The sequence below is a fragment of the Hemicordylus capensis genome, chromosome 3 (assembly GCF_027244095.1).
Source record: "Hemicordylus capensis ecotype Gifberg chromosome 3, rHemCap1.1.pri, whole genome shotgun sequence".
Lineage (NCBI taxonomy): Eukaryota > Metazoa > Chordata > Lepidosauria > Squamata > Cordylidae > Hemicordylus > Hemicordylus capensis.
In genome coordinates, this window is record NC_069659.1 from 50,979,843 (window position 1) to 50,997,429 (window position 17,587).

Below are 17,587 nucleotides of genomic sequence, written 5' to 3' on the forward strand. Positions count from 1 at the left end.
AGGGTTCTCCTGAGGCTGGGAAAAGTGGAGAGGGGTGGTGGTGGTGTCAGATCACGTGGCTGGGGATTCGCTCATGTGATCCCCACCCCCTCCCCATTGGAGGAGGCGGAGGGGGGCTTGTGGCGCCTGCCTGTCGTCTCCCGGAAGGAAGATAGAAAGGAGGAAGCCGCGGGGTTCGCGGCGGTGTGGTCGGTGCCGGGGGCTGGGATTTCTCCGGCCGCCCGTAGCAAGGCAGGATGCAGAGCGTCATCAACACCGTGAAAGGGAAGGCGCTGGAGGTGGCCGAATACCTGACGCCTGTGCTTAAGGTGAGGCCCTGCCCACAAGCCGCCCCCCGCGGGAAGGGGCAGCGCTGCTGCTGCTACACACACTAAGGGGGAAAGGGAGTGGTCGCGCCCCGCGGCCAGGAACCCCAGCACCTCCTCGCAACACTCTGCTGGGCGAGAAAAACAGAAATCACTTGCAAAGGGAAGGCACGGAGGAAAGCTCTCCTGTCATGCCCCTAAAGAAAAAGGGGCCTCTGCCCCACAGACCCGCGGAGGGCGCAAGAAGAGGTCTCTCCCCTTTTGCCTCTCCACGGTAGGAGAGTGTCTCACTGCCTGCTTCACAGAGGTCCCTCGGGAAGGACGTCCCTAGGCGTGGAAAGGCGCCCACGGTCTTCCTGCATCTGTCACGGGCTGCTCCTTCTGCATTTCATAGTCGTCTGGCCCCGCTACTTGCGACCTTTCTCTGTCCAAGCCTGTGCTTGGTGTATGTGTAGCTTATGTTGCAATATATCTGTTGTGGTTGTTGTTGTTTTACATTTATATCCCGCTCTTCCCCCAAGGAGCCCAGAGTACTACATACTTGAGTTTCTCTTTCACAACAACCCTGTGAAGTAGGTTAGGCTGAGAGAGAAGTGACTGGCCCAGAGTCACCCAGCTAGTTTCATGGCTGAATGGGGATTTGAACTCGGGTCTTCCCGATCCTAGTCCAGCACTCTAACCACTGCACCACACTGGCTCTCTGTTAGTCTTTAAGGTGCCACTCCTGGACTCTCTGTGGTGTGTATGTGTTTTTTCGGTAGGTAACTGACTTGGTTATTCCTCTGAAATTTGGTCCATATAGTTATCTTCACACATCAGGCTTCTTGTGAAACCTCTCTGTCTCACAGGGCTACACAGCTGGAGGGCATCTCTCCCCACCCACCCCACCCCCGAATTTGTAGTTTTTACTGCTTTGGCAGTAAAGTATAAAAGGCGACAAGTGTTGCCAAAAGCACAAGTGTAAAAGAAATGCACTTATGCTCTTTAGTCTTGCAAAATGAAATGTTTTCCTACACATGCAGAATTGTACATGTACAACAATGCCCAATAGGAGACTTTCTCCATGCAAGTGATGCATGTAGGAAGGACACACCTCTGCTATTAGAGAGACACTGCTGTATGTGTAGAGGTTACTGCACTGCTTTAGAGGTTACTACAGTTGCCTCTGCAGTAGGGAGACCTCCACATTCATTATAGATGTTCCCTTAGCTCTGTTATTTCCTCTTGGAGCACACTTATTTAGGAGCCATAGATGGGACTGGAAGTATTCAGATGTTCTTGGTGCTTAAACATGTCGTGCTGGTTCCTAGGGATTGTAAAGTTGCAGCCTTGTCCACACCCAGTATTTTTAAAATGGACATGCTAACTCCTGGAATCTAGGAATTTGAAAAACTTTGTCAGCCTTGATCATCAAGTTTTGCAGAGTGCTGTGCCATGGAATGCGTGAAACAATTTATCCAGAGAACTGACACCACCTCCTTTCTAGTGGTTTTGAACTTTCTGGTGATTTTATTGAGTGGCATAAGAATGATGATGTAAGTTGAAGAAACCTGTAAGGCTAGGCAAAGTTGATGAGGCTTTTGATGGACTTAATTGTGGGTGGGTGGAGAAGGCAGGGGTTGAATGACACCTGTGATGTGATGGAGCGTTGGACTGAGCTAGTATCTGAGGAAAGTAGTGAAGTGCGAAACTGATCAATGGACAGGAAATGACTGAGAAAATTGAGCTAGAAGAAAAACAGAAGTTCTGTTGTTGGAGGATATGGGTGTGAAAACTTTGTAGTTCTGAAACCTATTCCTGAAGTGCTGCTGGTATCTCATGACTTTGTCAAGAGGTATGATAGTGCAGAGAGAGGTTCACATTAGATACATAAATCTGTTGCATGGCATGCTTACATATGCATATTTTAATGTGATTTATTTGTTACTGCATTGTTCATTTATTTTGAAATTTTTCTCTTGTTTCATCCTATGCTTAAATGGCTTACAACCATAAACAACAAAATCCCCTTTTAAGAACATTAAGCACAAACAAGTGAAAACCTCCAGTACCAGCAACAAATTACATATCCAACCCAACTGACTATTAGATAAGTTCTTTGAAGAATATTATTTACAAAGGACATAGTTTTGAATTGTAAGCTGCTGGCAGTGTTCCCTCTAACATGGATTCCCAGATGTTGTTGACTACAACTCCCATAATCCCCAAGCAAAGGCTATTACAACTGTGGATGCTGGGAGTTGTAGTCCACAACATCTGGGAATCCCTTTTAAAGTGAACACTGGCTGCTGGTGGTCTGCACTATCTTCCTTTTGTAACTTGTCAGTGAATAGTTGCCATCATCTAGTTTAATTTTGAGTTTCAAACTAAATATACTTCTAAAGTGCACTTTCTGACACCTTTTCTGTTTTCTGCCAAACTTCTGGTTATCATGTTTTGTTAGATAATTGGAAGATGTTTCTCTTCCTTCTGCAGACTTTGTGCATGAGCTACCTTTTCAAAGTATAGACACATTTTAAAGCCAGAAGTTATAGTCAAAGCTGCGTGAACCAAAGCTAGCTTGATGATAGGAGCTGCAACCTGCCTTTGCAGGAAGAATTACAAGACTACTGTTAGCAGGAGTTGTGTGCCTGACAGTCATCTTGAGCATCAGGGGTTTTTTTACTAGTTAGTTGCCTTTTTAGAATTTTTGCTTACACAAGGAGAACTGGTTAAAACTCTCGTTACCTTTGAAACAGTTTAGCTCTACACCTGGCTATGTTCCATTGATATAAAGGTAAAGTGTGCCGGCAAGTTGATTTTGACTTCTGGCTCCCACAGAGCCCTGTGATCTTCTTTTTGGTAGAATACAGGAGGTGTTTACTATTGCCTCCTCCCATGCAATATGAGATGATGCCTTTCAGCATCTTCCTATATCGCTGCTGCCCAATATAGGTGTTTCCCATAATCTGGGAAACATACCAGTGAGGATTTTCCCATAATCTGGGAAACATACCAGTGAGGATTCGAACCAGCAACCTTCTGCTTGTTAGTCAAGCATTTTCCCACTGCACCACTTAAGGTGACATTCCATTAATATAGATGTCCATAATTGTGGTTGTCAGCTGGCCAGTGGATGTCAGAAACCTCTTTCTTGTGCCTTAGATGCCCAGCACAAAGTGAGAAACCCCTCCCCTCCCTCAAGATCTCATATTGCAGAGATCTTGGAGGAGGAAAGGACTCTCACTTCATGCCAGGTAGGAGAAATGCATTACATCCCTTTTTAATGAACAACATATTGTTACCAAGTGGGAAGTGTTGCCTTCAAAGTTCAAACAGCATATAAATTATATTCTCTTGGAAATTTAGTGCTGCTATACATGTTTTGAAGTGCACAATACCAGATGTTTACAGGAGTTAATAATTTAGTGCCGTATGTACATTTTAAAAACTGTATACAACTTTTAACTAGAAATGTGGCAGCTCAATGAAAGGAATAGAGCATGTGGGATAGCCATTCTAGGAATGGTAGTGTAGGTTTTTATAATCCAAATTTATGACCTTTTTGAGTAGGAATGGTAATAAACACTGGTTGACATACTACACAGAGAAACATCAACATAAGAAAGAGGCACCCATGCTGCTATGATGTATTTTAAAGCAAAGCTATGCTGTTGTGGAGGTGGGCTGCTCTTTGCCTACTAAGGTTTGTGCAACTGTAGATGCAATGCTACTCCCTTTATTCCCAGCAGTGAAGGTATACTTCACAGCAACATGGACACCTTTCTCTTATAGCAATGTTTCTTTGCATGGTAGTCAGCCGCTTACTTCAGTGTCCTTGAGCTATGGATGTGTAAATACTTCCCTTTTTGGTTCATTGAACAAATGTTTAACAGTGAGAGGTATGTTAAGAGCTACTTAAGCAGTCAATTGCCGTAATTTGATAGTCTGATTTAGATAACATACCTGTGACTTAGCTTTAAAAAAACCCAACAACAACCCAAAGATTGCAGTAGTGGGCAGGGGAGAGAGAATCTAAAAACAATATAAGCCTTGATAAGACACCAGTGTAAGAAACACTGTAAGAAGTGTTCCTATTTTTGTTAAAGCTGAAAAAGATACTAGGAGCAGGTAGCAGAAGAGGTAACATTTGGGAAGTTCTGTGTTGAAAGCATGCCAAAAGGAATCCAACCCCAGTGAATAAGTTGTTTCCTAGGGGCTCTGAAAACTCTTAATAGTTATCTCCAGTTCTTATTCATATGCTTTTTGATATGACTAGTAAAGCCATTGAAAATAGGGGTGTGCATGAACCGGTTCGGAGGCCATGTTGGAGGCCTCCGAACCGGACCAGTCCGGTGAGGGGGGTCTACCTTTAAGGGCGGGCGCCCCTGCCCGATCGTTGCCAAGAAGTCGATTACATAGGAGCACACATGCGCCCGTTGCGGCACACATGCGCCTGGCGCCGCCTGGTGCGCGTGCACGGCGGCGACAGGCGTGTGTGCGTGCCGCGACAGGCGCATGCGTGCTCCTATGTAATCGACTTCCGGGCAACGACGGGGACAGGGGCGGCAGGGAGGAATGCTGCCGCCCCCAAAACTTCAATCTTAAATGCAGCGCCGGAGGGGGAAGAGCGACGGGAGGGGTAAGTTCTACCCCCCCGCCCTTAAAGGTAGACCCCCCTCAGTGCCGGACCGTGCCACAGTGGTTCCGTGCACACCACTAATTGAAAACTGGTGGTGGTTTTGGGTGCTTATAGAAACTGAACTCATTCAGTGGGACAAGTATCGTTTTTTTAATTAACTTCTCATTCTGCAAAGAACTATGCTCTAATGCTGTATACTAAGGAAGCTGGAAAGGCTTCTAAATTAAGGCCTGCAGTTCTACAGCAAAGGAGTGTCTAGCCAGAAAGCAGAAATGGGAATGAGTATATATTTTTTCTTTATTTTGAGATCTTTGACTTCAAATGTTTACAGATAACTTACTGTCTTTATTTTCTTTGCAGGAATCAAAGTTTAAAGAAACTGGAGTTATTACTCCTGAAGAGGTATGCAGTTTAATATTACTTGAAAAATCAAAATCAAAGCAGTAAAAATGTGGCATTCCTCTTGTAGGGTTTGCTGGATCTTCTTGTTGCTAAGTAGAATTGGGACATGATGTTAATATTTGGGTTTTTGTTAAATAGGTATGTACCTGGGAAAGCCTGTCAAGATTATAAAAACATTTTTTGCATCACTAATAGCATAATTCTATTTATGTTTTCTCAGATATAAGTTCCACTCTACTCCTAGGTAAGTGTGCATAAGATTGCATCACTCATGACTGCAATCCTCTGCATGCTTCTCGGAGGTAAATTTCTTTGGACATATGTAACAGAGTAAAGCCTTTGACCAAGAGCTAGCTCACATGAGGGAAAGAAAATGCTGAGTCATCCCTGCTGAGCCGCCTGAGTGAGCTTCTCATAAAACTAATCTATATTTCTGGTAGCATTAAATTCTGCCAAGCACCCTAAAGTTTGCAGAGAACCAGACCAGTAGATTGAGTGCTTTAATCCAAGGTCCCTCTGTAACAGGGTACTGGGCAATTTTTTTTAAAAAAAACCAAAACCTTCCATATGTAGGCAGGCCTACATGGGATGAGAAAACTGATAGCTGCTGAGTGCTTGTGGATGCTTTTGCACCAGAGAAATCCCCTTTTCTGCCCTCCACTTTTTCCTTAGTTAAAAACCAACTCTGAGCGGCTTGTAAAAAGAAAAGGACAAAAACACACAGTTTTATTCAATTACTACAGACTGCTTCCATCTGAGGCTTCTAGCTTTCTTAGATACACTCACAAATACTTAGTAGGTTGTAAAAATAGGCTGCAATAGGCATGCTTAAATGTTTATAGAGTCTTTTGCAACACCCTAGGTAGGGTGGGTGTAGGCTAGTGTTTCGTATTTTAATTACGTTACAGGTAAACAATATAGAACAGTTTCAGGAATATGCAAAAGCGCACACACAAATATAAGTTCCTGATGCTCAGTCTGACTAAACAAACTATTCCCTATGCTGAATTCCCCTTTCCTTGAACTCGCCCAATTCCTGATGAGAATCAAGCTTCCTGCAATCCTTTTTTCTTTTCTTTTCTTTTTTTAAAAGGATCTACAGAGTTATTCCTTGAGAGAAACCTCCATGCTGTCTTCAGCCATGAGGGAGCAAAACTCCATTGCCCCTCACTAAGCCTTTCTGCACATGCTTCTCTCCAGCAAGACCACCCTTCTTGTTCCCAGAATTCCCAGCAACCACTCTCTAGCTCCCACCCAACTATTGTTCTGATTGGCTGCCCTGGAGTTCACCAGCGTGTCAGTCAAGACAAGGGTTCATTCCCTGTTAACTCTTTAGAGGGAGGGGAGGCTGATCACTACAACATAGTTACATTTATTTCTGAGAAAACATACATAGGATTGCACTGCAAATCATTGATCTGTTTTTATAGGTGTTTTTCAAATATTTTACTCTGTTTTAACAGCATCTGGAAGCTGCTTTGGGGACCATATTAGTGAAAAGGCGGGATATAAGTTTCTTAAATGTCTATGCTGTAGGCAGCTGATAGCAAAGAAGATTGTAAAAGGAAATGTGGAAATCTTCCCATTTCTTCTTTCTGAGAGTTCTGCAGAAGCAAACACTAAAATAGCCTTAAGTTTTAGCAGTGGACAGAATTAAGGCTAATATTTGTGTGAAAAAATGAATACTGCTTGCACAAGGGGGTAGAAAGGTGATTTTCATTGTCACTCCCTCCTTGCAGGAGTAGAACATTTTTAGTTGCACAAGTATTTGTCTGAATGATACCCACCAATCTTAAACAATATCTTTTTTATGAAGAAAAACCTTTTCTCTATCATGCTGTAGAGTTCTCTGTGAGTGTTTGGATCTCACTTCGGTACTGGTCCTTTCATGAATGAGGGATGGTGTGTACTTATCCCCTTAGCTAAGCAGAGTCTGCCCTGATTGCATATGAAAGGGAGACTAGAAGTGTAACCACAGTAAGATATTCGGCTTAGCGGATGGAGCCGCTCTGGGGAGAGCATCTAGGTTCCCAGTTTCTTCTCTGCCATCTCCAAGACAGGGCTGAGAGATTCCTACCTACAATCTTGGAGAAGTTACTACCAGTCTGTGTAGATGGTACTGAGTGAGATGGATCTATGGTCTGACTCAGTATATGACAGCTTCCTATGTTCCTAGCTATGGTCTCTAAATACATGTTTGTGTTGTGCTCACAGACTTCAGACTGTGTGATCAACACAGTCTTCAGATTTTATTATCAAGGTCCGGGATATTACCTTGTAACCCTAATTGGAAAATAGATGTTTGAGACCCAGTAAGCATGTGAAATGAGCAAAGGGCAGAAAGATGCAGATAAAAATAAATATAGGAAGAAAGAGGGCACGCTCAGGCAAACTTGGAAGGAGAGAGGGTTGTTAATCTGTTGCAAAGTGTTAAAAGTGAATTAATCTGTTGCAAAGTGGATGGCAAAAGTGAAAGGTTTTTAATGTTACAAATCCTGACAGATGTATTCATTCTATTCATGACTGTAATCTAGGCCACTCATTGTGTTGCAAATAGATATAAGAAGGGATGCAAAAAATTATACACACCTTGGGAGAGAGGGTAGGGATATACATGCCTTCCACCTGTTGCCTTTCCCTTTTTTCTTTTTAAAGAAACTAACTTTTCAGTTCGTACATATAACTTATTTTTGTTCGCTTATCAATGGAACACCTACCATGTAGCTCTGTTTTTACAGAGATCTGAGAAATAAGTGGCAATGAGGAAATCTTAATTTCCAGTAGATAATACAAAATGCCAACAAGGGATTGCTGCATATTTCATCTGCTGTGATAATAGTGATAAATAATTTGTAGAGCACATAAAAAAACAAGCTCAGGAATTTTCATCAAAAGGAAACTAACTTAAAGCTTGCTTGCTCGCTCGCTCGCTCTTTTTGGCAAGTGGGGTTCATCAGGTTAAGAAATGAGTAAAAGTAATTAATAGTGCTTTGCTGAAAAGAAAATAGTTGCAAGCAGCTCTGCTTCTTGAAAAATGTTTTGTCCCTTGACAGAAAGGTGTGAAACTGTTCACAAGATGACAAATGCCAGAGAAGGTGGTGGGGACTGCCTTCCGTTCCCAAGGCTGGTTTCAGGAGTCAGTATCATTGGGCAGTTGCCCAGGGCCCACTGCTGATATCTAAGTCCACCTCATAGTCTTCATGTTGGGCTAGCAAACAACTCTCTGGGCCCATCTAAGTAGGAAGTGGCCTGTGAAGCACAGTTTGCCAAGGACCTCCTAAAGCCTGGAGCTAGCCCTGCCCATTGGCACTGCCCACGTAACCATGTTAAATCTCTTCCTTTGGGAAGCATACTTGAATGCACACTTCAGTGCAAGGGAGCAACAGTCTGCTTGCCTTGATCATAGGGCCAAGTTCCCCACCATCACCACAACTGGCAAAAGATTAGGAAATCAGCTAAGGAAGTGTGGTGCCTTTGAACATTCTTGTGCGGCCCTAAATGACAACTTGCACGTTCAGAATTGAATGCATCTTAACATCTTATTAAGGTGATTTGAGGTTACTCCCTGAACACCTGGCAGTAGGTTTTTACTGCAGAATATTCACAAACAGGAGTTTAATATTTAATGGTAGTGAATGCATATAAGTTCTGTTTAATTTGACTGCAAGTAGCTTATACTGAGCCAACTGAACACTTAACTCCTATTTCATTCATAGCTAAACAGAATGAAAGATGTTATCAGTTTGGTAGCTTCTTGCATTACTATCTGCCGGCCTATTATTCTGAACCCTTGCTTTGAAACTTAAGCCACAGTTCTATGCAGAAAGGTTTGATAGTGGTTAGAGTGATCATGTGTCCTCTCTTGACCTGAAGAGTTCTTTGAGTGGTTGTCTGGATTCTGATCACATCTGATATAAAGCAGCTTTTGGAGCCAGGTATTTGCCCTATACTGATATTGACTATAATGGTGGGGACTTCATTAGCTTCGTTCCTCTACAGAATGGAATGAAAGTTGCAGGCTTAATTGTCTATTGGGAGGACTTCAAGCTACCAACATTTCAGGCAAATGGGTCCCAGGATTTCTTTGTTGGCATGCTTTACCTGTCTGCCTTTGAATCCTTTCCAGTCTGGCTTCCAACCTGGATATGGGATGGAAACTGCCTTGGTTGCCCTGGTAGGTGACCTACACCGGGAGATAAACAGAGGGAGTGTGACTCTGTTGATTCTCCTGGATCTCTCACTGGCTTTCGATACCATCGACCATGATATCCTTCTGGGACATCTCCAGGTTGGGACTTGGGGACATGGTTATATGGTGGCTCTACTCCTACCTGGAGGGGCGTACTTGGAAGGTGGTGCTGGGAGATGCCTGATCCACCCTTTGGCCTATTCAATCCCCTATGCTGTTTGACATTTACATGAAACCTCTGGGAGAGGTCATTTGTGGGTGTGGGCTATGGTGCCATCAGTATGCAGATGATACCCAGCTCTACTTGTCTTTTAAATTGGCAGACACCAGGGAGGCAGTGGATACTCTGAACTGGGGCTTGGTGGCTGTTCTGGGCTGGATGGGGGCAAACAAGCTGAAAATTAATCCAGATAAGACAGATTAATAAAACTCTGGGTTGATAAAACTGATCATCCAAGTAGTGAGGTAAATCTGGTCTTGGACGGGTCATGCTCCCTCTGAAAAACAAAGTCCATAGCTTGGGGGTGTTTCTGGACCTGACGCTGTCCTTGGAGGCACAGGTGGTGGCGATTTGCAGAGGTTCCTTTTACCAGCTATGACCCTGCTTGGAGAAGTCAGACATGACCTTAGTCACTCATGCTTTTGGTAACATCCAGATTGGACTACAGCAATATGCTCCACATGCAGCTGCCCTTGAAGACTGTTTGGAAGCTTCAGCTGGTCCAGAATGCTGCTGCAAGGATGCTTGTGGGCTCAAATCACTTCATTAGTGTCACACCCATCCTGCGGCAACTTCTTTGGTTACTGGTCTGCTTCCAGGGTATATTCAAGGTGCTGGTCTTGACCTTTAAAGCTCTACATGGCTTGGGGCAGGGTACCTGTTGGACCGCATTTGTGCACGTGAACCTGCCAGGGCCCTCTGCTCGTCATCTTGCACCCTGCTCACAGCCCCGCCTCCGAGAGACAGGGACTAGAAACAGGGCCTTTTGGGTTGTGGCCCTCCAGCTTTGGAACTCCCCCCCATGAGCTGTACCATGCTCCCTCCCTCAGTGTTTTTTTAAAAAAATAAAAATACAACTTTTAAAAGAGGTTTTTCAATGTTTCATCTGTTGTTTATATCTGATAGGTTTTTAGTTTTTATAGTTTTCAGTTTTTAGCGTTTTAAATAACTGTTAATGTAAAACTTTTTAAATTGTAGTTTTAATAGTGGCTTTATCCTAGTCTTTTATCTTGTTTAACTTAATTTGTTTAATCTTATTTTACTTTGTATCTATGTTGTTGGTGTTGTGAGACACCCCAAGCAGTAGTGTACTGGAGGGGCGGGGTACAAATATTTTAAATAAATAACTTTTTTGACAGATGTCAGCAGACACAGATCAAAGATTAGTAAGTTCAGTGGGAAAGGGGCAGAAAAGGCAATAACTTTGTTCTTTGTTTTCTGAAAGTTGCAGGGATGGTAGTCTCCTGGGGAGGTTTTGAGCAATTTTGTTTTGTTTAAGTGGAGTTCTCTTTCATTCTCTGGTTAGAGATGCAAGAAAGGACTTGGATTGAAAATTTAGTGGCCGACATCTAGACCAACATTGCATGAATCAGTGTGCTTCCTGAAAATATGGCCCTGAGGTTGGAGGAATTTTAGGGACACATTTTCAGGAGGTATAGATGACTGCAGAAGGAAGCAGGATTGGTGAAAATTGCCCCTCCCCCATTGGGGCACAAAACATTTTTGGGCACACATATTAGTCTGGATGCCTGCCAGTAGTTTCAGTAGTGATTATTAAGATGCTGAAAGGCATCATCTCATCCTACGCAGGAGAAGGCAATGGTAAACCCCTCCTGTATTCTACCAAAGACAACCACAGGGTTCTGTGGTCACCAGGAGTCAAAACCGTCTCGACGGCACACTTTACCTTTATTAGTACATGTTCCATTGGCATCCATCACTAGTTCTTGGAGGAATGCCTTTACTTCTTGAAAATGTTCAGCGTGCAAAGGCCACCTATGCAGCCTGGCTTGTAGATGATCTTATTAACGGCTCCTATTCAGGAATTCAGCCCCAGTTCACAGAATTGTCTATAAGCAAATTATGTAGATGTCCTGATCAGGCCTCGTTTTGGTGTATATCTGCAAGAATCATTCCAAGAGCCATTCTCTATCAATTAGAGTAGATAAATTACTGAGCTGGCACCAGTAGGCTTTGGATTCACATTCTGTATAGAACAGGGGTAGGCAACCCTGGCACTCTAGCTGTTTTTGAACTACTACTCCCATCATTCCCAGCCACAATAAATGGAGCTTTAAAGCTGGAGAGCTGGTTGACTACCCCTGGTATAGAAACTGTTCATGATAAAGCTGCTTAGATTGGTGAAATGCTGTATATTTCAATTATACAGGGAAACATTCTACTCTTCCTTTTTTTATATAGTTTGTGGCAGCTGGAGACCATTTAGTTCACCACTGTCCTACTTGGCAATGGTAAGTAAACTTCTGCAGGCAACACAACAGAGGAGCTAGAACCTAATTCACCACCTGGGATCCTGTAGGTGCAGTAGGAAGCTTGTATACATGTTTCCCACCACAGTGTGTATCGAGCAACATGTGCAGTATTCAGGCATACCTAATGCATACAATCTTTCTACCTACACTATTTTTTTTTAAAAGGGGATAAGGATATCGCAAAGCACTTCTATGTATGCATGTGCACATGTAGCACTCATGTCACCTATTGCTGCTTGAGCACAGTGGCGTACCTGCAAGTGCTCTACACTAAACATAGAATTCCCAGTGAGTCACTAGGCAAAGAGAAGCCTGTTTTATTGGTTCAATGTGTTTATGTGATAGCCTTGGTTTAATTCTTTCCTTGAACTCTACCAGTTTTCTCTCCTGGCAAATAATTTAACCGGTCATTCTGTGCTAATTGGTCAGAAGTTTTGCATTAATTATAAGTTGGTCCTGGAGTGAAGACATTTTGACTTCTGCCCAGATGCCATGGACACTTCAAAGCACTCATGATATTTGCCATATTACTTGTGAGCTTTTATTGGCTCCATTGTCATTACAGCCAAATTGGATTACCTTGTTATGATAAAGGGAGGGACCTCCTGATTCCAACATCTAGACAATCTTCAAAGTAATTGCTTTTATGAAATGTACATATTTACTTTTCTCTGTGTTGAATAGTTTTAGAAACTACTTTAGCAGTTTTATTTTTCATATTGCCAGTGTAGCTACAATTGTTAGAAAGCAAATATTAAATGCTGCAGAAGGAGGTCGATAGTGAAAAAGACCTACCTAACAATATTAGGTAGCCATTAGGTATTAACTCCCTAACCTAAACTTGAGATTTTTTCCTAGGATTGTAAATGTGAGAGGATTGGCACTTTTCAATCTGCCAAGGTTTTTGCACAAGTCTCTGAGCTTCTACTTTTTCGGCAAGCTCACTCTTGATTGGTTGCCAGTAAACTTGATGGTGTTGCAAGTTATAAAAGAATTTAAGGGCCAGAGAAAATACCATTCTGAGAGTATAGCACATTATTGTGTTTAAGCAGAGATGGAAATCCAAAGAACCACATGGCTAGTTCTGCATCTCCAAGTGGCCTTTTGGGCTTGCAGACTGGTGGGGGTGAGGTGTTGACAACAGCCTCTAGTGCTACATAACAAACCACTGTTGAAATTGTGGGCTTTTTCAAAAGCAGTTGATGCTATGGCTGTGGGGCATTGCTATTCAAAGGATAAAGGGGTTGTTGTTTTTTTTTTTTAATCCCACTGGGCATGCCCAAACCTTTTAGGTGCAATTATGCTGGGTTCTGGCTGCAATATTAGTTGGAAGTGTGGTACTACAACTGTATAGGAAGCAGATTGTATGTCTGACTTTGTATATTTCAGGGCTGCAGGAGAAGAATTAAAGTTCAAGGCTTATCTTCCAACAGACAAACAGTTTTTGGTCACTAAAAATGGTAAGTTTGACATTAGTTTGTAATTGTGACTGACTGTACACCAGCCACAGGCCTGCAGAAGTGTGCCTTTAATTTCAAAACTGTAACTGAATAAACTTCCTATATTCATGCCCAGTTCTTTATACTGTATTGCACATTTTGGAGTGACAGTGAACTTTTGAGATTTCGACTTCTTTATGCATGTGGCCTCGGTCAACAATTGGCATTTGTGGCACTGCTCACTTATAAGTTTTTCAGCACTATTTGTTCTGTTAAGCACACAGTGTACTTGCTTGAGATTTGTGGCCTGGATTACATACACTTATTAAGGGAATGGGGATTGGAGTAGGTGTTCTTCTTTGCAGCAGGAATCTAGACTAGATGGCTTTTTAATTCTTTCCAACTCTGCTTCTGATGGGTTCTATAACAGCTAAACTGAGTGAACATGAGATGTAATTTCTGCAGAGTAATCTGGAATATTTACTAAAATGTCATTTGTAGCATTATTCTGTAGTATTTTGTGTATGTGCATGTTGCAATGTAATTGCTGCTCTTTGTATTTGTCCTTCTCTAATTCATCCTCCTTGAATGTGGATAATGACTGTAGTCTCACCATGCTGCATACAAGAACACCAGTACTTCCTAGCTGTACTAAACATGTCTTGCTTTGGGTGTATTCGAAATGCACTAGAATTAATCACTATAACTGTAAACATACTGCACTGGCATCAGACAGGTCTTGCCTTCTCTGTTTTTTCCAGCTGGAGTATCCTTAGCCATTAACAAAAATGTATTGGTCCTTCGTCCTTGTTTTTTGTACTATATAATTTTATTTCCTTGTATACCATTTTTCAACCAAAAAAAAGTTCTCTAAGAGACTTACATAGCCAATGGTATACAAAAATGGTTCCCTATCCTAAAAGGTCTTGCCATATAAATATTCTTGTTCATGAGGCCATCCAGTTTATCCTGCACCTGTATTATTTTCCAATTCTTTTAATGTTAATGCCTCCTAATGGTGTCAACTGAAAATTACATAAGTAATTGCTTTCCCCTTTCCAAGGTAACAAATTAAACCCTTAGATAAAAAGGCTTAGATGCTAGTCTTGGGAAGCTCTCACTAGTTTCTTTTCAAAGTTGGCCCTTGCATCTCCCTATTAAATGTGCTTTATCTATTTTGCAATGCTGTTTTGATATTTATATTTTTCTGTTCTAAGTAACAACTCCTGTGTGGCACTGAATCAACTGCTTTACTAATATTCAAATAGATATTTGCCCTGCTTGTTACTGTGTGACCTGTGGAAACACAACTCCCAGTGACATTTGCACTGATTCCTAGATGCTTTCAGTAGACATTTATTGGCAACTAGGTGAATTAGGTTAGGTTCAACTCTGCACTTATCAGTGGCAGATTCAAATGTGGGGAGTGTCTTGCCATGGCAAGATTTAAAGTGATACATCAGCAGTAAGTGATGTAAATATCCAGTTCTAAAGAGACTGAGAGAGATTCTGTTCTGTTGATTGTGTGAATGAACACTATATGCTGTTATGTGTAGTGCCATGCTATAAGCGATGTAAACAGATGGAATATTCAGATGAACTGGAAGCCATTATTGAAGAAGATGATGGTGATGGAGGATGGGTAGACACATTTCACAACGCAGGTATTTTAATCTTTTCTAGTATACTTGTAACCTTATTTTTTAAATCCATGTACGCTCAAATTCTGGTGCCTGTCAGTCATCCCATTTTAATCCAAAAATGTCCCAATACACATCCAAGACCATTCTTAAACTTTAGCTTAACTTCACTGAATCCTTAACCATTTTAAAAAGCAGGTATTGAAAATACCCCAATTATATCAAAAGGAGGGGGTGGCTTTGAGCAGCTGTATGTACAGGCATAAAGTTTCAGTGAGTTTCTTTTTAACTCTTACTCGAACTGTCTAGACCCTTTGGAGCCAGGCGGTATATAAAATAAATAAATAAATAAATAAATATGTATGTATGTATATGCTCTTAACAGGTGTCCCTGGAATGACAGAATCTATTAAGGAGATCACACTGGAGAGCAAGGTATTGTACGTTTTGTGAGTAGTACCCTAGAAGACTAATAGAGTAGAAGCCTGCTATACTGGCTGGACTTGCCTCTCTCCTTTTCAGATTAGTAGTATACTTGTTATATGTCCAGTGGATGGGTGCCTGCTATGAGCAACAGCAGTTATCCCACTCTGTGCCTGTGGAGCAAGAACAACTATGAATATGTTTGAGATTAGTCTGCAGATGATAGATTCAGTAAAAATTATGAAGCACACAGGTCCAGATTCATAGTATTGGAAAGAGTTCTAAAATGGAAACCAAAATAAAAAATTTCCTAATGTTTTGGTGGTGTAGCAAAATTCCCCTGGCTGTTTCAAGAAGACTTAAGTTGCTCATCAGCTGACTTGGTCTGGACTGCTACCCTAAACTGCTGATTACCTAGAACTCTCAAGGGTGGGCTTACCCCGTAATAATCTGTGTTGCTTGTTCCATCTTGTCATATTGAGAAGTGGCTGAACTGGGCCTTGCTCATGTTCAGCAACACATACTTTGATTTTAAGCTATGCATTTCTAAAGTTGAAGGAAGAGTTAGAAAATGTCCCAAAGAATATGTGCTTGGTGGTCACTGTGTTACAAGGGATTGCTTATTACGAAGTATCCACTTTGTTGTGCTCTTGTTCTCTGTACTGTTTCTGCGTGTGAATTATGTTTATGCCACTAGATGTCAAAGTGCCTACCACTTTACAAAAAATCACAGAAAGATATGTCCAATTGCTCTCTAATATAACAGGGTCAGTTTGAAATCTCAGTTGGAGACTTGCCCAATGGTTCTCTGCAGGGTTGATTTAAAATATCTTAGCCAAAAGCTAGATACTTGACCAATATTCGAAAGATTGATTTGAGATGCCTCAGTAGAGCAGAGACAGACCTGCCCAATTCCAGTGTCACAAATTTGAGATCCTTGCAGGATGACTCCCGAGGACCAGTTCAATCTTCTTCATATATAATTCTCTTAGGTGTATCCATCACTAATCCCATGTGGCAGCTCTCGCGAGAGTTTGCAAGCAAATGCCTGGATAGCAACAAGCACAGGTGGGAAGGAAGAAAACAGCAGTGGCAGCCGGGCCTGCGGGCGGGGGGCAGGGAGACAGCAGGCAGAGAAAATGGCAGGCCGGGAAGAAAACAGCGGGCAGCGGGGAAGCAGCAGTGGCAAATGAGAGGCCCGCCTGCCGGCCCAAAGGAAGGATGGCCTGCACTGGGGCCGAATGTGAAGGGCGCACAGGTGGCAGAGAGGGTGACGCAGCCTCCCCCTCTGGCCCGCCTGCTGGCCCAAACGAAAATACTGGGGTCAAAATGTGAAGCACAGAGATGGCGGAACAGCCGCCTTCGCCAGCACCAGGTCTGCCCGCACTGGAGAACGGCTGAGCAGGTGGCAGAGAGGGCAACACAGCCTCCCTCTCCAGGCCCACCTGCTGGCCAAATGGCAGGCCAGAGAGCGGGGGGGAAGCAGGGGGCCAGAAAGTGGGGGGGGAGCAGGAGAACTAGAGGCGCAGATGCTCTGTGCCCAGTTCAGCTAGTTCTTAAAATAAAGTCTTGGGTCTTCAGTCTAGACCATACATTATTCTGCAGAAAGGTGCCTTTCAGATGCTGTTTTCTCATCTGCTTTGCACTCTGTATGTGCTCTAGAGACACCTCGGAGTCAAAGGAACTGAACACTACCCCCTGGGAACTCCCTCTGGTCCTTTTGCAAGATATAGCAAATATATATCTATCAAGAAAAGCAAAATGTCTTTTCTTGGCAGAAGACATGAGAAATCACAGATAGCAAACTGTCCTTTCAATGTTTAATAAAAAGCTTTTACAAATAAATAAGCGCTGGCAAGTAATGTGTGTTGCCTTAATTATTAGCAATAACTAATACATACAAACTTTTAATAATATCTTAACCTTCTAAGAAAGGAAGAAAGGCAGGAGGTGGATGTGGGAAGAAAGAGAGAGATTGGAATATTAGGAGTGGAGCTGAGTTTCTTAAGGAAGCCTTCATTTTACTAGGCTTCAACAGCTTGGGGAGTTGGCTTGAGGCTAGGACATGAGGCTGG

The 17,587-nt window shown here is 42.5% G+C and overlaps 1 protein-coding gene across 2 annotated transcripts in view; it reads left to right on the plus strand.

The window, feature by feature from the left end:
• Window positions 1–88: 88 nt before the first annotated feature.
• Window positions 89–17,587, plus strand: part of ATG3 (autophagy related 3) — a 32,200-nt gene continuing 14,701 nt past the window's right edge. For both annotated transcript variants that reach the window (XR_008319765.1, XM_053310938.1), the window contains exons 1-6: window positions 89–308; window positions 5,287–5,328; window positions 11,940–11,989; window positions 13,400–13,470; window positions 15,006–15,113; window positions 15,475–15,524. Coding sequence is in view for 1 of the 2 variants with exons in the window: in XM_053310938.1 (XP_053166913.1) it covers window positions 237–308; window positions 5,287–5,328; window positions 11,940–11,989; window positions 13,400–13,470; window positions 15,006–15,113; window positions 15,475–15,524 (393 nt within the window). In the remaining variant the exon portion in view is untranslated. The remainder of the gene's footprint in view (window positions 309–5,286; window positions 5,329–11,939; window positions 11,990–13,399; window positions 13,471–15,005; window positions 15,114–15,474; window positions 15,525–17,587) is intronic.